We start from the raw sequence: 23,623 nt of genomic DNA on the forward strand, positions 1-23,623 counted from the left end.
CAATTCCATAAAATACACAAATTACATCAACGCACAATAACCCTCAAATCAGCCCACAAAATCTCAACATCAATCTTGAGTCATTACATGCTCATTTCCAAACTAGAAATCATAACGACGACAATTAAAATGCTAAGCGATATTAATGCGATCTTCGACATATTATGTGGCCCACATTCGTCCACACTACACATATACATATGTTGATGGTTCTCATAGATAAAGATTGCATTAATTGCACAAAGTTCTCCAAATCAATCCGCAACACTTACCATATCAATTTGGGACATTAAACTCTTATTTCCAACATAAAAGTCATTACAACAACCATTAAAACGTTAAGCGACATTAGTGCGTCCTTTGGCATATAGTATGACCCATATTCATCTACCACTACACAAGCATATAATGGTGATTCTTAGCCACTCTACACACTACAACAATTTAACATGGTACAAGAAGCTAATTAATCAACTCAACACCACACAACACACACACACCCCACACGGCTAACACCCATCACACAACCCACTTCCAACATACTAGTTTTCACCAATTTCATCCATATTAACATACTACAACATGAATTAAACGTTCACAACACATAGAACAAGAGCAAAACTTACCTTTCTTCTTCAATACCACAAATGGCTAGGGTTTGCAATTGGACACAATGAATGGTTAGATGATCCAAACAATACTTACACGCTACTTAGGGACCTTAAATTAGTTGATTTGTACCAAAGAAATATTTTTAGAGAGGCTCAAAATGATCTTGCTTTTTCCCTCTCCTTAGCTGTGGGAAATGAGAAAAGATGACTTGGTTTTCATCTTTTAAGTGTCCACAAATATCTCTTATTTGTCTTTGGCCCACACAATGTGTTGGACCATTTAAAATTGGCCACACAATGTGTGGGACCATTTCCATATACACGGCCACAATGGCATTTTTGCACAACATTTTCAATTCCAATTTTATGAATTGTGGTCCCACTTTTTCCTAAGTGTTCAATGCCCACAATTTCATATATAACTTATGTCTCAAAATAAAATCAAAGGTCAAAAGTCCCGACTTCAAATCCCGGAATAGTCTTGGCCTTAAATTATCATAGTTAATCCGGGTTGTCCCAAAGTATAAAAATACGGGACGTAACATCCTCCCCCCCTTAAGAATATTCGTCCTCGAATGTTGGATTAATGCTACAGATCTTACTCAAATTCGGGGGAGTTTCTTTTATAGTCATCATATACAATTCATTCACAAATCAACATAGGCAAACAAAGAATTTGGATTACCTGAAGGTGCCGGAAATAGGTGAGGATACTTTTTCTTCATCTGCTCCTCCGCCTCCTAGGTCATTTCTTCCCGGTTATTATTCTGCCACAGCACTTTAACAGAAGCCACATCTTTATTCCGCAACTTTCTTACCTGATGATCCAATATGGCCATAGGTTGCTCTTCATAAGATAGCTCCTCTGTGACCTGTATACCATCTGTAGGAAAAATTCTGGAAGGGTCACCAATACATTTACGAAACATAGAAACATGGAATACCGGGTGAACCGCTCCCAAGTCAGCTGGCAGATCCAATTCGTAGGCCACTTTGCCTATTTTACGAATAATCTGATAAGGCCCAATATATCTCGGACTGAGCTTTCCTTTCTTGCCAAATCGCATAACACCTTTCATTGGTGACACTTTCAGGAACACCCAATCTCCAACTTGGAATTCTAACGGTCGACGTCGCTTATCAACATAAGATTTCCGTCGACTCTGGGCCGCTAATAGTCGCTCTCGGATTAGTTTCACTTTATCGACTGCCTGCTGGACTACATCTGGACCAATTAATTGAGTATCACCCACGTCAAACCAACCGATCGGAGATCTGCATTTCCTACCACACAAAGCCTCATATGGTGCCATCTGAATACTGGAGTGGTAGCTGTTGTTATAAGCAAACTCAACAAGCGGCAAATGATCATCCCCGTTACCCCTGAAATCAATAACACAGGCACGCAACATATCTTCCAGCGTCTGAATAGTGCGCTCGGCCTGTCCGTCGGACTGAGGATGAAATGCGGTACTCAGACTCACCTGGGTCCCCAATCCCTCCTGAAATGATCTCCAGAATATAGCTGTAAACTGGGCACCTCTGTCGGAGATAACAGACACTGGAACCCCGTGCAGTCTCACAATCTCCTTAATATATAGCCTTGCATAATCTTCAGCTGTGTATGTAGTCCGAACTGGAAGAAAGTGGGCTGATTTTGTCAGCCGATCAACGATAACCCAAATGGAGTCGTACCTCCGTGGAGTGCGAGGCAAGCCTACAATGAAATCCATATTAATTATCTCCCACTTCCACATTGGTATCTCCATCTCCTGCAATAACCCACCGGGTTTCTGATGCTCAATCTTTACTTGCTGACAATTTGGGCATTGAGCAACGAACTCTGCTATATCCTTTTTCATACCGTCCCACCAATACAGACATCTCAGATCGTGATACATCTTCGTCGACCCTGGATGAACAGAATATCTGGCATAATGTGCCTCACCCATAACCTGTCGCTGCAGTCCCGCAACGTCAGGTACACATAATCTGCCCCTGAATAATAGTACTCCATCGGATGAAATCTCAAACGGGGTCTTCTCCTTTTCACGGACTGCGCCTCTATACTGAATCAGAACAGGATCCTCATACTGACGCTGCTTTATCTCACCCAGAATAGAGGACTCGGCCATTCCTCGAACAGAAATCCCAGTATCTCCAAAATCGGCTAAGCGAACTCCAAGGCTGGCTAACTGATGAATATCACGAACCATTTCTTTCTTACCAGACTGTACATCAATCAAACTGCCCATGGACTTGCGACTGAGTGCATCTGCCACGACATTAGCTTTCCCTGGATGGTATAGAATATCAACATCATAATCTTTCAGCAATTCTAACCACCGCCTCTGCCGCAAATTCAATTCTTTCTGTCTGAAAATATACTGGAGGCTCTTATGGTCCGTATAAATATCAACGTGGACCCCATATAAGTAATGCCGCCAAATCTTCAAAGCATGAATCACCGCGGCTAACTCCAGGTCGTGAGTGGGATAATTCTTCTCGTGCGGTCTGAGCTGCCGGGAAGCATAGGCTATGACTCGACTGTGCTGCATCAAAACACAACCCAAACCCATACCAGAGGCATCACAATAAACCACATACCCGTCTGACCCTTCTGGGAGAGCTAAAACTGGAGCTGTAATTAATTTTTCCTTCAACATCTGAAAACCGTGCTCACAGGCATCAGTCCACTGAAATTTCGCTGCCTTCTGAGTTAACTTTGTTAATGGCGCCGCAATAGAAGAAAAATTCTCTACGAATCTTCTGTAATACCCAGTCAACCCTAAAAAGCTGCGTACCTCAGTAGGTGTAGTAGGCTTGGGCCAATTCTGTACAGCTTCAATTTTCTGCGTATCAACCTGAATACCATCTGCTCCGACAATATGCCCGAAGAATGCCACAGAAGTCAACAAGAATTCACATTTCGAAAATTTAGCATATAATTGCTGCTGCCGAAGAGTGCCAAGCACCGTCCTCAGATGATCCGAATGCTCCTCTGTTGATCGTGAATAAACAAATATATCATCAATAAACACAATCACGAACATATCAAGGAAAGGCCGAAATACCCGATTCATCAAATCCATGAATACCGCTGGAGCATTAGTCAGCCCGAAAGACATAACTCTGAATTCATAATGCCCGTACCGGGTCCTGAAAGCAGTCTTCGGAATATCTGCCTCTCGTACCCGTACCTGGTGATACCCCGAATGCAGATCTATCTTCGAGAAATATTTGGCACCCTGCAACTGATCAAACAAATCATTAATCCGGGGGAGGGGATATTTATTCTTTATGGTCGCCTTATTTAATTGCTTGTAGTCAATACACATCCGTAGTGACCCGTCTTTCTTTCTCACAAATAATACCGGCGCTCCCCAGGGCGATGTACTGGGTCTGATGAAGCCTTTATCTAATAAATCTTTCAACTGCTCCTTCAATTCTTTTAGTTCTGCCGGTGCCATTCTGTACGGAGGAATAGATATGGGCTGCGTATTTGGCAACAAATCAATAGCGAAGTCTATCTCTCGCTAAGGCGAAAGACCCGGAAGCTCATCTGGGAATACATCTGCGAATTCATTGACAACCGGAACTGAGTGCAGAGTAGGGGTCTCGGCTGTAGTATCGTGCACACGGACCAGGTGATAAATATAACCCTTCTGAATCATCTTCTTAGCCTTGAGGTATGAAATAAACTTACCCCTCGGCGATGCTGTACACCCGGACCACTCTATAACTGGTTCCCCTGGGAACTGAAAGCGAACTACCTTATTTTGGCAGTCAACATTAGCATAACAGGAAGCTAACCAGTCCATGCCCATAATAACATCAAATTCCAGCATATTTAACTCTACCAAATCAGCTTTAGTGCAACGATCATATATAATAACAGAACAATATCGATAAACCTGTCTGGCTATAACAGAATCCCCTACAGGTGTAGCTACCTCAAAAGGCTCTATCGGCTCAGATTCTATCCCAATTTCATTAGCAATAAGGGGAGAGATATATGATAAAGTAGAACCAGGATCAATCAGTGCATATACAGATCGGGAGAAAACTAGTAAGGTACCTGTAACAACATTTGGCGACGCCTCCTGATCCTGGCGGCTAGCCAATGCATATATGCGGTTCGAAGGACCGCTAGAACCTGAAGCACTGCCACGGCCTCGGCCGCGACCCGCCTGTGCCGGCATACCTCGCCCCGCAGGGCGCACAGCTGAGGGAGTAGAAGATGAACCCGCGGCTGATCCCATCGGCTGAACTGTACTACCAGAACCACTCGCCATCGGACAATCACGCATAACATGGCCCTGACGGCCGCAAGAAAAGCAGGCTCCGGTAGCTCGATAGCACTCCCCTGGGTGCGATTTCCCGCAATAAGAACAACGGGGCCTGGTTGGTCTGGACTGGATGGGACCTCTGAATGTCTGGGAACCTGATGCTCTGGAGCTCTGACCGGCCCCAGATGGTCCTGCACTATCAAATCGTCTGCCGGCTGACTGTGTACCCCGGCCTGACGGAGGAAAATATCTGCCTGACGGCTGCTGCTGAGGCTGTCCGCCTCGAGAATCTCCAGAATACCCCGCGGACCTGGCCCTCTTGGGCGGCCTCCTATCTCGATCCCTACCAGCATAATCGGCCCTATGCCGGTCCTCCATAACCTGGGCATGGGCCTGTAACCGGGCGATATCCATATCTGTCTGTGACGCCATCGCCATGCAATTGTCAATCAAGTAGCGGTCCAATCCTATCACATACCGGTGCATACGGTCATCCATATCCGCTACTATAGCAGGGGCAGATCGAGCCAAAGAATCAAACTCCAGGTTATACTCGCGAACACTCCGGCCGTTCTGCCGCAACAACAAGAATCTGTCAACCCGCGCCCGCCGTAACTCCGGGGGCAAAAAGTGGCGGAGAAAAGCAGTCACAAACTCATCCCAAGTAGCTGGGGAAGCACTCTCACCCCTGGACAGCTCTCAGGACTCATACCAATTAGCGACAACATCCCGTAATCTGTGCGAGGCCAACTCAACGGACTTGGTCTCTGAAGCCCTGACTAGATCTAATGAGCGCCTCACCCCCCGAATGAAGTCGTGGGGGTCCTCCTCGGGCTTAGACCCGAAAAACTCTGAGGGGACGGCATGTCAGAAAATCACGAATCCTCAGTCTATCACGCCTGTCATCATCATCATCTCTCAGCCCACGTCTGCGAACCTGTCCCGCTACCAAGGTAGTCAATAGCTGTACTGCCTCCCTCAACGTCCTATCCTCCGCCCCTGGCTGAGGAGCTAGAGGCGCGGCCGCTGGAGCCTCTGGAGCTGACAGTGAAGCCGCCCCCTAATCCATAGTGGCAGCGGCTGGTGCTCCAGACTCCTTCGATGATGAAGACGTAGCAGAGTCTGTTGGCCGGGGCGCAGTATCACGCATAATCTGAGCAAGGGTCCGAGTACCCTTCTGAGCCCGGCTAGTCTCTCCGGCCGCTGATGACTTGCCCTTCTGGGCAGCTGTCGCCTTTTTCGGAGGCATCACTAAAAGAAAAACACAACAACTGATCAGAACAGAGTCATCCTAATAGCACAGCTCAATCGCACGATCTAAGATTCAAAGAAAGGGAACACCTTAAATGTCCTGCAACCTCCAGTTTATAGATGTGGTGCACAACACACCGATAAACAAGACTCTACTGGACACGGACTGTAGACGTTCCGAGGACAAACCGCTCTGATACCACTTCTGTCACGACCCAACCCCGTAGGCCGTGACTGGTGCCTTAATTGGGCACCTTGACATACCTATCCATATCGAATCACATACAATTAGCATATACGGCCACAATTACTATATGCCGTCTCAAACTATATCAAACTGTATCGAACACATTTCAACGCAACCATATGCAGATATATATATATATATCAAAAAGTTGGCAAGGCTATCAAATATATCAAAAGCCGACAAGGCTAACAGATGTATCAAAAGCCTACAAGGCTAACGGATGGCGCAACGGCCCAAAACATATACAAAGTGCACGCCGACAAGGCTGACATAACGAATAGGGTCATACAAACACATCTGCACAGAAGTAGGCACACACACCCACAAATACGTCTACAGACCTCTAAACAGACCAGTTAAAACATATGGCGGGACAGGGCCCCACCGTACCCCTGAACAAATATATACATACACAACGAACGAATATATATACCAAAATATGTGCTCTGAAATGAGAAGAGCACTCCAACGGCAGAAGAGGGTGTCCTAGACTGGAGGATCACCAAACTGTGCGTCTGTACCTGCGGGCATGAAACGCAGCCCCCGAAGAGAGGGGGTCAGTACGAAATATGTACTGAGTATGCAAAGCAGAAGATACAGAAACAAATCTGAGACAAAAACGAAATAGAAGTACCGAACATAAGTACAAATCCAATCATATAAAAATGTTTAGTTTCAAAATATGTAAATCATGCATAGGGTACAGAAGAATATGGTCGCCCGCCTGTCGATGGCGCCATAACACAGCATAACACCAGAAAGGTTTCGAATCTCCGAATCCCCGTCGCATATCATAACATAGCATAACGCCGTACACACCACAACACCATACACGGCATAGCACCAAATATAAGTGGAACCCGACCCTCTTTGGCGAGTAGCTCGGTGAACCATAAACACAGCATAACTCCGGAGTATATCAAAGTGCGCACGGTAACAGAACCGACCCGAGACTCGGTGAAGGGATAACACAATGCACGAGTAGAATCGTGAGTAGTCATATGCACAAAATGAGTATCACAAACTCAAACATAAGTAAAAATGATCATATTCGAAATCGGAATAATAGTCATACCAAATTCTTTCAAAAGTTCTCTGAATCGCATAAAGGAAAGTCGCGGGACCCACGAACGGGTATTGACCCGAGTCGGGCCCGCCTATGGAAATCATACTCATTATACATCATGCAAACTCCTATAAAAATATTGGAACAATCCGAGCCTTTATGCGAAAGATATGACATTCAAAAGTTATGGAATCCTCTAAACAAACTTTTTGTGCAACATTTGGAAAATGATTATTTCGAAGACATAATGGTTCATATTCTTATCAAATCATACATAAGAGTGCCAACAATTATATAAGAATCATATCATGCTCGGATTTCGAATTTGGAATTTCCTTAAGGCTCTAATCTAGCCTATGTAAAACTAAGGCATGCCAAAAGAAGGAAGGTTACTTTACATACCTCGAACGCCCTCCAAGATAGCCAACCTAAAGTTAATCCCAATCAACGCCTCGGGCTCCTTAAGGTCTACAAATATGCCAATGAATATCCAATATTAATCATAGGCACTTAAGCAATTATTTATTCCAAACTATCACTAAATTTTACAGAAAATTCGGCAGCATTTCCCCTGTAAATAGGCCATCCCGAGAATTTAACTCGCTCAAAATCAACAACAACAACCACAATAACCAACCTAGCAACATCGATAATCAATTCGAAAGACAAAATAACAATAGTAACTCTCTTTTACATCATTCAACAACTTTCCAACTATTCAATTCAACGGCTTACATTCAAGCCACGATATCGCTCACACATTCAATTGGAGCGTTGAGATTTTTCAAGTCACGAAGAAGACGTTCTGATTCGACAATCCGATGTGACCATTCTCAGCGTAAATCGCAATAATATTCTCGCGGATCTGAATATTTCACACGCAGAAATCATCATTACGCTCTACAAGAAGGTGCGGATTTAGCTCGTCTAGTTTGAAATCACTGGTATCACTCGAAAAACTGCTATGATTTGAACTCCCATCATCACTGCTATTTGGTTCTTTTGGAAGGAATAAAGACCAAGCTGAGTTTCTACTACTCGACATTGAATATGGTGTAGTTTAATAGCAAAAGAAAGGGCTACTTATATAGTTGCAAACCCCCAAGTACCCTCGGGGGGAGGGAGGGGGTCTTTATGACCCTACCTACTTACCTTATTATAAGAAAAATATTAGTCTTCATCGGACATTTCACAGTCCGAATCCCACTTGGATCTAAATGTTGTGCTACCATATTCTACCCTATGGTAACGTATTTGCATCCGATTGTTCTCTTTGCGAAAACGATTAAGAGCAAAATTAAACTCTTGTGGAGTTCTGCGAGGCATTGACATAACACGTTTTTTTGGGCGATTAAGCCTTATTGAAGCTAACTTTTGCTTCAGTGCTTCAGCCTCCCTAACACGCCAATTCCACTCCTCTCTCATTATTTTATTATATTTTTGATTGAATCTTTTTTAGGGTTATTTGAGTAATGAAAATCATCATCATCTAGTTCCCATGTCCTACCCATTTCTTCAAATATTTTTGCTCGGGTAAAACATGTAATAGAATCAAGATTTCCAAATTGGTTGTAGAATGTTATGATAACTCGTTTTAAAGTGAAACTAGTTATTTGTCAATCATGTTATATATAGTCATGCATTTTTTGATCGTTTATTTGAATTAAATTCATATTACGCAATGTTCTTGTGCGCAATGGGGCATGATTTGACAATACATTATGCATGTCAATTTCAACATTTTTATGACACCTAAAGGACCGATTTGACAACACAATGCTGCATTTTTGACCGTTTATTTGAATTAAATTCATATTACGCAATGTTCTTGTGTGAAATAGGACATGATTTGACAACACATTATGCATGCCAATTTCAGCTTTTTATGACACCTAAAGGACCGATTTGACAACACAATGCTGCATTTTTTACCGTCCATTTGAATTAAATTCATATTACACAATGTTCTTGTGCGCAATAGGACATGATTTGAAAACATATCATGCGTACCAATTTCAGTTTTTTTATGACACATAAAGTACCGATTTGACAACACAATGCTGCATTTTTTACCGCCCATGTGAATTAAATTCATATTACGCAATGTTCTTGTGCGCAATAGGACGTGATTTGACAACATATCATGCATGCCAATTTCAGCTTTTTTATGACACCTACAGGACCAATTTGACAACACAATGCTGCATTTTTTACCGCCCATGTGAATTAAATTCATATTACGCAATGTTCTTGTGCGCAATAGGGGTGAATATGAATCTATTTAAGAAGAATGTTGGACGAGGTAAAACGTCATCCATTTCATAAGTTTAAGTCTCTTAAGTCATTCAAAAAAACCTATCGTAACTTCCTACAAAAAATGGCTCAAGATATTCCACCAGTTAAGGTTTCAATACATTGGGATGGTATTATCCTTAATGGCAATAGTACAGTTCGTTACAATAAAAGACCAAACGTTCATGTTAAATGTCCAGTTGAAATGTCTTATGAATCACTAGTCACTTACATATATGAAAAAATGAAAGTTAGTACAGATGAGTACGAAATCTCTATAACAGGCAAATATCCACAATCAGTTTCCAATGGTATAGTGCTTTATGGTAGGCATTATATCAACGATGATGATTCTTTAAGGAATTATTTGAATGCGCAAGAAGAATTAAAACATTTAATCGCCCTTAATGTTTTGGAGATGTATGCTGAAAACATACCCAGAGAGGTTCCGCAAGAGCAGCCCAGTCAAGCTAACACGTATGGAGATTTTATGTCTTACGGGGGTATTTTGAGTGGCCAGGTGCCGCTGGAAAATCTTACCTAACAATTAAATCAAACTTGGTAAATATGCATTCTTATATTATTATTTTGTGCAGTAGCACGTGTTTGTCCAAGTTATGTGGATACATCAGAGAGTGATGGCGATGAACCAGCTAATAATGCAGAGGTAACCGATGATGAAGATAGTGATGGGGATGAAGAAGATACACATTTTACTCCCCAGAACCAACCTGAACCAACTCACCACTACATACCACCTCCGATGGCGGAAAACCCAATTCCTGACAGCCTAATGCAGTGACATTCTGACTATATTCCATATCTTGACAGTCTATAAGGTCGTGAGGATGCATTTGTCTTCACAAGAGATGATTATTGAAGTCACCAAAAAACGTGAATTCAACCAAAATATCCCATGACTGATGAATGCGTCATTGCAAAGGGAATGCAGTTCACATAAAAAAAAGATGTTGCAACGGCTGTCAGAATGTATTGTGTAAAGGATATGAGGGATTTTAAGGTTGATGACTCAAACAGATCGGTATGGAGGCTGATTTGTAAGCGACATACTCAAGGCTGTCGGTGGTTGCTTCGGGGAATTGCTAAGCCGGATGGTCTGTGGGAAATCACAAAATTCCATCCGAAGCACACTTGTGATATGGGACAAAGTTGAGCAGATCATTTTAATCTAGATATAAACATGATTGCTCATGTGTTACTTAAACACATTGAGGAAACTCCAAGATAACTTATCTGACCGTTTACATTATATATCTTATAGCAATTAAAATATCATTGCTAAATGTTGTTTGTTTAAACTTATGCAAGATGCCTATCAAAACTTATATTGGCATGGTCCACTCAAAATATGGTAAAATCGTAAGCAAGAGAAAGGGATTTCTCGGGCATAGACTTGCTTTTGAAGTGATCTTTGGAACTTGGGAATCCTCTTTTCAGGCATTGCCGGTGTATATGGCGGCTCTACAACATACTAATCTTAGCATTGTTGTACAGTGGCGGCTTTTAGAGGGCAGAATTTTCGACTTTGTCTTTTGGGCATTCAAACCAAGTATTCATGGTTTTGCTCACTGCCGGAATATGATATCGATAGATGGGACGCATGTATATGGCCGATATGACATTAAACTCCTAATTGCAGTAGGTATGGATGCCAATGGGTCAATATTCCCTCTCGCTTTCGCAATTGCCACCAACGAGAACAACGATACATGGGGGATGTTCTTGAATCATCTACAAACTCATGTTATTAAGGGTCGTTAGGGCATATGTGTCCTATCGGATCGTCATAAAAGCATATTGCACAATATGCGTACTCTGAAAGGGTGGCAGCCTTCACATGCTTACCATCGATATTGCTTAAGGCACTTAAAGGCTAATTTGCAAACAAAGTTTGCAAATGGCACTGTAAACAAATTGATGTGGGGGGCTGCGATGCAGCATCAACAAAGAAAATGGACTGCAAAAATATAGCTGCTAAAGGAAGTAAGTGAAGAGGCATATGTTTGGTTGATGAAATTAGAAGTTGAAAAATGGACGCTTTATGCTGATGGATGAAGGAGATGGAGCATGCTCACAACGAACAGCTCAGAGTCTTTCAATGGACTCCTCAAATCTACTCGAGGACTACCTGTCACCGCAATGGTAAGACTAACTTTCAGGCAGGTCGTGGAGCGATTTGCGGATAGGACAAGGCAGGTAAGAGCTATAGTAGCCGACGAGAGAACATAGATACCAAAGCCCTATAAAAAGATGGAGCACCATAGAAGAAAGGCAGAGGGTCACCAAATGACCCAGTATGACGTCGTTCAACGAGTGTATGAAGTTAGAACGGGTTATTGCGACGGCAAAGGAGGAAACAAACATATCGTTACTGAGCGTACACAATCACGCACTTGTGCTAAGTGGCAAACGTACCACATGTCATGTTCTCATGCAGTCAAGTGCTTTGAAAGAATGGCCAGAAATGTAACTGATTATGTGACGGAGGAATATAAGGTCGTAAAATACCTTAAAGCATACTCGGGCCAATTCCGTCGCCTTGGTGATCAAGCTTATTGGCTAGCTGTCACGACCCAGCCCCGTGGGCCATGACTAGTGCCCGAGCTGGACACTCATATACGTACCTGTTAGATATAGTCAAATTGAAACTATGAACGATATGGAAACTTGAGACCGAACTCCAAAGGTTCATAACGTCATCATATATATGTCCAGATAAACTGTCTCCTGAGGAGTCACAACTAATCAAATCATAAAATGATACGCAAACCGACAAGGCTGCCACTACATACCAATATCATATGCAAGCCGACAAGGCTGCCATTACAGAAGAACATATCCATAGCACATCGTATAGACACAGCTGAACAAACTTATACACAACCCACACATATGTCTACAGACCTCTAAGAGTATCGATAGCGAAATATGACGGGACAGGACCCGCCGTACCCCTGGATAAACACATATATATATATATATATATATATATATATATATATATATATATATATATATATATATATATATATATATATATATATATATATATATATATACTTCATAAGATCTGTACCAAAAGTCTAGGCTCCGGAACAATGGAGCTCTCCAAGACAGTTGAGTAGAAGTCCTATGCTGAAAGGTCACCAAACCGACTATCTGTATCTGCGGGCATGAAACGCAACCCCCCGAAGAAAGGAGAGTAGTACGAGATATTTACTGAGTATATAGAGCATGAAATACAATAAAGAGGATTATAACTGAAATAGAGATTACCGGAAACAAATATGACTTTTAGAATATCAATACGCTTGCCGTATGAAATGAAAATCATGCATATCAATATCATATATCATACCCGGCCCGTTATGGGACTCGGTGAATAAAGTCATCATATACCATCCTGGCCGCCATAAACATATCATCATATCGTCATATTATCATATATATATATATATATATATATATATATATATATATCGTACCCGGCCCTCTAGTGAGGGACTCGGTGAACAATGCAGTGAAACTGTGCATGATAACATACCCGGCCGGGGACTCGGTTAAAGATGTATTGAGGTATGCACGAGCTAAGTAGTGAGCAACTATATGCAAACTAAATTATATTTGAGACTCAATAGAATATTCAAACGAACTATCATTTGGAAATCAAGACAATAGCCATATCAAGTATCCTTCGAATGCTACTACGGAACATATCAAATAGAACTTCAGAAATCATATATACGTATCAAGACATAATAAAGAAGGTTCTTGGAATCAAGAACATTAGCCATCCTAGTGACTTTAAGATTAGGAGCTTCTTTGGAGTCATGTATATACGTCGTCTGTTTGTTTCATAAAGATCATGCCAAAAAGAAGGAAGGGTTAGCTTTACATACCTTTCAACTTCTTGTTCCACAACCATGCTAAGTTCAATCTGTCGTCTGTTTGTCTACAACAAGGAAAATAGTACTAATTATCATATTTGGTGTCGTGCTATCGTAATTTGAGTAATAAAACTATTCTATGGGAAAACGAGCAACACCTCCCCTGCTCCTTTAACTTTCCATAAGTTTAAATTAACCAACAATGACCCAAACAATAATAGGACTCGTATCAAGCTAGTTCAATGACCAAATAATCCCAACAAGCGGCAAGCTCGGTTCGATTAACGAACTATGTTTAATTTCTTTCCCTTCTTCATAGACAGGCCAATAACTATAACAGTAATATCCTTGTTATTTCACAAATTTTCAGTCTAAAATATCGATCACAATACCAATAACGATATCAACAAACACATATCTAAATAAAATCAAATCCATTCTTGAATCACCTCCAAAACAGCCCAATATACATTCCTACATTGATGCTTGTATACACTTCTTTATTTTCGTATATACATAGTATAACAACAACAACTATGGCCACTCTCACGATTTTCCAGTCTACAAAATAATTTACAACAACCACTAAATAGTCCATATGATATCAATAACCATTTATCCGATTTCCCGCAATTAATTTCGTAATTCCCGTCTCTCAATTTAACTATGACCTGGACGAATTTCAATATATCTAGTAGAGGAGAATTCTTACCTTATTTGCCAAAATATCCTCTCCTTCCTCTTTACTTCACTCTGAAGAGAGTCCGGGTCTAACAATACGATAAAGTGGTATAACGAGATCAAAGCGGTGAGCAAAACCCGTAACACGATTGAATGGCGTTGCTGAGAATGTACATATATCTTCAATGAATATGTTCCTGAATGTATAATACCCTTGTGAACGTTTTCCTACAAATACAATTTGACCGAATTGATCTCTTATGTTAACATATAGTTGAACTAAATCAATTGCATTATTGCAACAATGAATGTTAACATTCAAATGTGGAAAGTGTGTTTTCAACGTGTAAGAACCTCACTTTAGGTGACCTTGAGTCATCCATTTACCTGACACGTTAATGCTATAATTTAGGCCAATTGATGCCACGTGGCAGCCTACTTGATGTCACGTGGCAGCCTAGTATTAGTCCACTAATTTTAATTAACACCATAATTAATTCTATACTCTCCCACTTTATTCCGCTTTCAACCAATTACCCACATAACTAATTTCTTGATCTCAATCCATTTAAACATGAACCGCTTTTAACACATTTTATATATTTATTATCACAATTATATGATATAGCACTAGTCCATAGTCCCTTTTGGTACACATAAAATATTATTCTCAATCACCGTCGTCACTCTTGTTAAGTTCTAAATTATTTCTGGACCTCATCCTTGTATACACCAAGTTCTTTAATTAATTTTTTTGTGCTTAAAATAACAAAATCCTCCGGGATCGAGTAAATTTGCTCATATTCGGCGGTTCAATTTCCTAGTAAAAAAATATGGGGTATTATAGCTTGGACCGTATTTTCCTCAAATAAACATTGAACCTTAATGAAAATTATTTTATTCAATTCACTTGACTTCTAATCCTTTCAATACATCTGTACCATCATTCTAACCACCAATGAGCTTGAGGGATAACCTCGCTTCCATTACTAATGTCATTTAACTCGCACGCTTTCCAACGCACAAAAATACGGGATGTAACACCAGCCGCGCCGTTTTCTATGATTGCGAATAAGAACCATATCCGTAAATTGAAAATAATAATCTAACCCGTTATCACAATCAAATGGATGTTAGCGAAAAGACTTACTCTCGCAAGTGCTCGACATGTAAGTAATTTGGGCATGATAAGCGTTCATGTGGGCAAAACTCTCGTGGTGGCATCACATCTTGAAGTAGAAGAGTGTCTAGAACTTGATTTTTTTTACGTCTATTGTAATTTAATGATGTATTTCGTTGCTAATGGAATGAAATATTTTTCAATTATTATGAACCTCTTGTCTTGAACCAAAAAAGTACTTTCATAGCTTTGGGGGTAAAACAAAAGAGATTAATCAAAACCCTATAAAATATGACACTTAAACCTAAATATAACAAGTTTTCAAACGTACTTAGGAGCACTAAACAACACCTAAAACGACGATCCAAATGTATATGTATACTTGATTTAATGAACCGATATTATTGTACACTAAAATAAATATTAAGTTCTATATAAAATATTTATATTCCGGTGTTTTGAAACGTGACTAATCTTCGTCAAAGTACGCAAAAAACCTTAATTTTGAGTTTGATTTTCAGAAAATAAAGGTTGGGCTAGGGGTTTAGGGACGGGTTTCACGCACAGAATCAATGCATGAAGCCTAGTTTGGTCTTTTTTTTAATGAGTTAATTTGGTTCCCAATTTTTTTTTTTTTTTTGAGTTACAAAAGTGTCGTTCCCTTGATACTGTGGACAAAACCTTTCGGTTAAGATAGTACGATGCCTAATTTGGTTGGTGGATGAAAAGTTGACTAGCACACTTACTTAATGAGAGTGAAGAAACATAAAGAATATCAAACTTTTGTTGTGGCTAAAATTTTCTTTGCTTGTGAATGTGCCTTTGTCATCTGTTCTAAATTTTGGAGTTAATTCCTTTGTCATTGAAGTTTTGCAAATTGTCTGTTAAATATTATTTTCATTTTTTCAGGTATAGTATAATCTTAACAAATCAAAAGTGATTTTAGTAGACAATTTCAAAACCTAGGTTATTATTCAGGAGATTAACTCTAAACTTTGAGACACTATCATTATTTTTCCTGAATTACTTTGTTGTCTTATTTTTCTTTTAGCTTGTTTTGGTAAGCATTATATATATATATATATATATATATATATATATATATATATATATATATATATATATATATATATATATATATATATCCTACCTTCTCTAGGCCCCACTTGTGAATTTACACTGAATATGTTATTGTTGAATTACTATAATCTTCTTCCTTAACTAGGCAAAACGCGTTCATGATGAAATACACGAGAGCAAAGGACTTACCCGGCTGCGATGAGAAATTGAGGATATTGAGAAAGCAAAACAAGCATAATAGAAATTTTGGAATTTTAATTTTAACCTGCTTTATCATGACCATGAATTTTAAGGTTTTGATACACTTATTAAGAATATTATTAATAGTAAGAATTATTTGATTACATTACTCTTTATTTCTCTAAAAAAGTAATAAAGCTGAGATAGTTTTAGATAACTATTACTTTTTCGTCCCAAAAAGATTGTCATAGTTACGAAGTATTTGGAAAGTCAAATAATATTTTATTTGACCATAATTTTTTCAAATATTTTTGAAATATTTGGAATTGTTAACTATTGTGACTTATAGTAGTACTTTTTATGTTGTTTTTAAATATTTGTTTTCAAAAAAATTAAAGATTTTATGGCCGAATTACACCGAACATCAGTAAGTTTGCCCCCCGGTCGTAATCCGAAACATGACAATCTTTTTGAGACGGAGAAAATATATAAATCATCTATTGAACCAAGAGTAATTTTTTTTTTTAAATATCAATGATATCTAAGCGAAATTTATTTTAAACCAAATTTACTTTGCACTGAAATTACATTTCAACTGGACCGTTTGAGTTTGATTTTCTTTGCATTGACTCATACTAATCAATGGTTGTACTTTCAATAGCATTGAAACAACTCAAATCAACTAACAAGTCAAGTAGATTACTTTTTACAGTTACCAAAAACCTACTCTTATATGAGTAGCCATATACTTTGGTCTTTTTCAAGAACATTGAAACGTCTATTCAAATGAAATAGCAAATTAAGGAGTATTTCCAATTACGCTTTTCAAGAACTGACTCTTATTAGAGTTCAATCTCAAAAGACTTTTAATTTAGGTAGCAGTTCAAGCTTTGATTATAGAAATCGAAGATCCAATTACTTAAACGACGATAAAACGCATCTAAAAATGTCTATCCATTATACCATTCTCTTAATTCCACTTGCATTGAAGCTTTTGATTAATGTAATTACACGCAAGTTCACAAAAAGGGTTGGTTAAACACAAACTGAGAAGGAAAAAATGGCGGGGCACCACTGCCAAAAACATGAAAAAAAAAAACATTCCTCCATACCAAAAATGCCCCTAAAGGAAAACGAAAAAAAACATTCCTCCATACAACTTCAACTTCACATCTTGTTGCATATCATACATCTCAAAGACGAACTTTAAATAGGAGTACCAATTCAAGGTTTTGAAGATGAAGATCAGTTAGATCCAATTGTTACTTAATTAAACAACAAATACAAACAATAAGAGTAGCTCTATTCATATCAGTAATTTTTTGGCTGACTGCCAAACTTTCCAGCTAGCCACTGCACCCACTGCACCACCTACAATCATCCTCGATGCACCCACTGCACCAACTGCACCAGCTACAGTAGGTAATGTACCCACTGCAGCAGCTGTAAGACTCACTACACCTACTACAGTACCCACTTTCTCTAGGGTAGTAAAACCAGAAGACTCCTCTTCACCCACAACACGAGGATCAGTTGTATTTTGCTCCTCCTGATGATCCTGCAATTAAGGGTGAAAAAATTAGCTCTTCAACATATGATCCACCACACTCACCTTAAGTTTAGGTTGGTCATATTGAAATGCTCAATCAAAATATTTAAAAAATGGACAGATACCTAGCTCAAATTGATCTATGAGAAAAACTCTTGTTAAAATATGTTTAAATAAAACAATATTTTTGTTTAATATGTTAGATCGCCAATAATATTGAATTCATTTTTATTTAATGCTTAAAAAGTTGATAAAAAAACAAATAACAACAACATAGCTAGTGGAGTAGGTGAATCGTAGTGCATACGCACGTTGCCTTACCCTTAATTTGTGAGACTGTTTATGATAGATCTTAGACTTAATTAAAAACTAAAGTTAAAAAAAAAAAAAAGAAGAGGTAGCCCGTTTGTTCGGCGAAGGGCCAAATCAAAGGGTCTTTTGTACGTAGCCTTAACCTGCATTTTCGCAAGAAGTTATTTTCACAACTCAAACCGTGGCTTCATAGTCACATGGATTTTAAAATTCATGTATTAAAAGCAAATGCAATAATGAAAAACTCATGCTGAAAACAATGAAGAAGAATATAGTAGCAACAACATATAATGAATTATTTTTTATTAAGTCATATTTTAATCCGTCCAAATTCAACCCAATCTGTGCGTTTGACACACATATATACCTGCAAAAATTTGCGTTCCTGCATGGATACCATGGAACAAGCATCTTCAAAAGTGAGGAGAGGGCACGTTCTTGATATTAATTTCTTGACGGGCTCGTATTCACTAGGCAAACCAGCAAGAAGTTTCAACACCATGTTCCAATCTGATATTGGAATGCCCATTGCTGCTCGAGAATCTGCTATGGACTTCAATCTTTTCACATAAGACTCAATGGTCTCATCATCCCCCTTTTTATTCATTGTTATGCTAGTCTCTCTCAGTTTTTTTTTTTTTTTTAAATTCAACTGCACCTCTCAGGTTGAAGACCACAAAATATAGAGAAAATGAACAAAATGGTCCTTGTGCTTTAAGAGTGGCGTCAAAGTATTATCTGAGCAGTTTTTATCCTTTAAGTTTTATCAAAAGTGCGCATTTATGGTTTTTGTTGGACATTTATCCAAACTCTGATTATTAAGCTTAAAAGAAATTGTGAGAATTTATTTTGATTTTTATCTAAAAACACCATAAATTTCAATCAAAAACACATAAATTGCAATATAAAAAACTACCCCATGCATAAAAAGGAATAAGAAATTATTATTCGTGACCAGCTTGCAGCACTAAGCATGAAATTTATTGGTGGGTGAAAAGAAGACCTATTTTATGGTACTTTAATTGATTCCTCATTAGTACTTTTTCTTTTTGGAAAATGCTCTCCTAATTATTCCTCTCATTACTTAAGGGCGAAGAATAATCTTGGCTTTCTTAACACAAGGGGTGTGAATGATTCGACTCAATCAGTTATTTCAAAAACTTTATATCATCGTATGTACTAATTTTTCAGTTGATTTATTGCAAATAATTAATGCTTAATACATGTGTAGCCTCTTAAATTTGTTAGTAATCCATAAATCTCAATTTTTATGATATAATTTGAGAAATGAGTTTTTTTAAAATTTATGGTCTAAAACAATAGACATTCATTTCATTAAAGGTAAAAGAGAAGTTTTAAGTTGAACTAAATATAGAAATGTATCATTCTTGTTTACTTAAAAGAAAAATATATCACATAAATTGAAATTGACGGAGTAATAAATTTCATTTATAAAATTAAATTACTATTTATTCCAATTAAACACCTGAACATATGATAAATTATTTCTATTAAACATTTTATGTTAAAATTTTGAAACAACATTTGTGTGTTCTATTAGAACCATGTTCATATATATCCTCCATTATACTTTAGATCAAGACCAATTACGAGTCAAGACCAGAAACAAGACTTTTTCCTCCTATGTGGGTAAACATCATATATAGCTAACATACAAGGGAGATAGAGTTGCTCAATTTCAGATAATAAGGGGTCGTTTGGTAGAAGGTATAAGCTGGGATATCCCGGCTGTTATACCCCGTACTTTGCAAATTCGGATAATTTAAGATGATTGCGGGAAGTTAAGAGCAAGCCTATATTTTTTATTTTCGTTTGACACACAAGTTGCTTAAGAAAAATTTGATGTGGAAATGTTAAGAAAGGTTAGGGGTAAAAAGGGAAATTCGCAAGAAGGCTCATAGAAATATTGCGGAAGGCTAAGGGAAAATTTGAAATTTGAAAAATAATTTTCATGAATTACAAAATAAAAATAAAATAAAAAAAGAAGATGGGCTTGCACAAATGGCCAAGGTGGCCGGCCAAAAGGGATATGGGCCAAGGCCCATATGAAGGCTAAGATAAGTAATAAAAAGAGGACCAACTTATCATTTTATCATCTTCATCACATGAGAAAAATCAAGAAGCTTGTAGAAAGAAAAAAAAAAGACCACCATATATTCGGCCATGGGCATGAAAAATTAGCCCCTTGAAATCTTGATCAAAAAAATTATTTCTCCTAGCATTCATACTAAGTTGAAGGTCCTCTTTAACGTGGTATAATTGTTGGAGCGAGAAAACTACTCTTTATTGCAAATTCTCAACCCTAGCCAAGTGAGAAGTTGAAGGAAAAAGGTAAGATTTAATCTTCTTTTATATGTTATGGATGGTTTGTATATGTTGTAGTATGTAGAAATGGGCGAAATTCATGAAAATATGGATGTTGGGTGGCCGTGTGTGTGTATGGTGTGTAGTCGTGTAGATGTTGTATTGTGTAGGGGTGACGAATTAATTTTATCTAATATTTTTGTTGTTGTTGTAATGGAACTTATGATGAAAAATGAAAGTTCAATGATTCTAGTTGAAGTTGTAGTGGTTGGAGAGTTGTTTTAGAAGCTAATGTGATTTGAATATGGTCTTCTTGCATTTATGGAAAATAATGTTGTTAGTGTGTGAATTGTTAGTGTAGTTTATGAATTTGGGAGGAAAGGAATGCGTTGTTGTTATTCACGGTAAGTTGGAAGATTTTAGGTTGTGTTGTTGTTATTGATGTTAGAATGTGTTTTGAATTAATTGTTGAAGTTGGAAACATGATTGTTGGTATTGTTGTTGATGATTTGGCCGAGTTGGATTCTCGGGGTTGGTTGAATTTACATGGGAGGTGCTGCTGAAATTTCTGTAACCAAAGTGTTAGTTTAGGGTTGGGCTCTTAAGTGTCCATAGCTAATGTTTAATATCTTTTGACATTGTTGTAGATTTTACGAAAGACGAGACTTAAGTGCGAACTAGCTTAGGAAGCAGACAAGGTATGTAAAGCCTAACCTTTCTTTCTTTTGGCATGGTCTTTATGAAACGAGCATTTGACGTATATATATAATCTCAAGGAAATCCTATTCTTAGAGCCACTAGGATGGCCAATATTCTTGACTTCCATAAGCCACTCCATATGGTTTAATGCGTATTTATGATGTTCAAAGTTCTATCTGATATGTTTCCGAATGTTGTTCGAAAGACAATTGATACGACTAAGGTCTTGATTTTCAAATGCTAGCACGTTTGATTATTCTGTTGAGTCTTTGATATATTTTGATATGCACTTGTGTTTCCAAAAGTTCCATTTTATTTGATCCATAACGATATCCAAAATATTTTGACATGATTATGGTTTTGATTTTCCAAAAACGGCTTCTGAAACGCTTATAGAACGTTCTGTACTTCAAAAGCTCGTAACTTTCCTATACTAATTCCGATTGACCCGAAACTTGTTTCTGAGCCTTCAGGTGTCGGTAAGTATACGTGTCTATCGAGTCTTAACATTGATTTGCCTGCATATGGTTTCTCACTACGTTGCTCGTGCATATGGTTGTTAACTTTCTTATACAAACTCGGTTTTACTTGAGACGTGTTTGTGGTTTACTAATGATTTCAAGAAAATTCGTTTTGTACTAAAGGAAACATAAAAATCGATTTCCAAAACCACTCCTAAGGGGGTGCGAGATTTTACTATTTCGTTTTGATGACGATTTATGTTTACACTCCATAACATTATTTCTTTGTGTTGATATTTGTGGATTAAGTTGAGTTGACACCATCATCACCAGTATTAATGTCGCAAGTGACATGCCCGAAGGGGCCAGGGCTAGTATTATTATGTCATGAGCGGCATGCCTGAAGGGGCTAGGATTACTATTATTATGTCGCGAGCGGCATGCCCGAAGGGGCCAGGACCAGTACGATTATGTCGCAAGCGGCATGCCCGAAGGGGCAATCATTATTATTATGCCGGACGCGGCATGCCCGAAGGGGCCATCATTGTTATTATTATGTTGGGCCGGCATGCTCGAAGGGGCCAGGACTAGTACGATTATGCCGGCGGCGTGCCCGAAGGGGCCATCATCATTGCTACTATGCCGGAAGCGGCTGTCCGAAGGGACTATTATGATGTTATATTCTCGTTGTGTATTCTAGAATTTGTGTATGCTGTATTTATATTGTGTATGTTGGAAATTGGTGTAAGGAACTACATGGCACGGTGTAAAATGTTGTTCCAGGTTGCTCCCGGATTGTCTCTAAACTGGTTTACTGTTATGACCTTCCTTGTTTATGATTCTATGATGCTTTACATATTCAGTACATATTCCGTACTGACCCCCTTTCTTCGGGGGCTGCGTTTCATGCCCGCAGGTTCAGGGACGCGGTCCGGCGATCCAGCTACCTAGGGGGAGTCAGCACCGGGAGTCAGACAGCTCCACTTGCCTCGGAGACTGTTCCTGTTTTGGTATAACTTTGTTTATTGCACTGTCACGACCCAACTAGGGGCCGCGACGGGTACCCGATACTTGTACCGAGCACCCCCTTATCTCGTATCGTACTTTTACTACTAGGTGGGCCGTATAGACTATACCGTATCTTTTTTTTTCTGTTGCTTAACGCTGCATTAATGGCATAATTGTAAACATGGACTTATAAACTTTACTAGCACATTATACAACGACGAGGACAACAAAAGTACAAAACATCTGACTGTACATATCTGTCTACGAGCCTCTAAACAAGGTACATCTACATATACAAGAAGGACCGGTTCTACCGTGCCCGAATATATACACAAAAGTAGTACCAAGAAACTGAGGCTCCGGAACAACTGGAGCGCTGCCACAGTACTGCTGATGGAGCTTCTAAGAGTCAAATATGTCTACCTGCTGACCTGCGTGGCATGAAACGCAGCGTCCACAAGAAGGGACGTCAGTACGAGTAATGTACCGAGTATGTAAGGCATGAATAATAACATACGAAAAATATAGAACAAGGATAATGACA

The 23,623-nt window shown here is 38.8% G+C and overlaps 1 protein-coding gene and 1 long non-coding RNA gene across 2 annotated transcripts; one reads left to right on the forward strand and one right to left on the reverse strand.

The window, feature by feature from the left end:
• Positions 1–17,854: 17,854 nt before the first annotated feature.
• Positions 17,855–19,494, reverse strand: LOC132626178 (uncharacterized). The gene is made up of 2 exons (XM_060340950.1): positions 18,954–19,494; positions 17,855–18,283 (listed from the first exon to the last, which is right to left on the reverse strand). The coding sequence occupies exons 1-2, from the start codon at positions 19,191–19,193 to the stop codon at positions 18,032–18,034; spliced, it is 492 nt and encodes a 163-aa protein (XP_060196933.1). The 5' UTR covers positions 19,194–19,494; the 3' UTR covers positions 17,855–18,031.
• Positions 19,495–20,442: 948 nt separating this feature from the next.
• Positions 20,443–23,623, forward strand: LOC132629329 (uncharacterized). The gene is made up of 3 exons (XR_009578180.1): positions 20,443–20,938; positions 21,559–21,609; positions 22,988–23,623. It is a non-coding gene; the product is annotated as an uncharacterized LOC132629329 (long non-coding RNA).

Source organism: Lycium barbarum, chromosome 2 (genome assembly GCF_019175385.1).
Source record: "Lycium barbarum isolate Lr01 chromosome 2, ASM1917538v2, whole genome shotgun sequence".
Taxonomy (NCBI): domain Eukaryota; kingdom Viridiplantae; phylum Streptophyta; class Magnoliopsida; order Solanales; family Solanaceae; genus Lycium; species Lycium barbarum.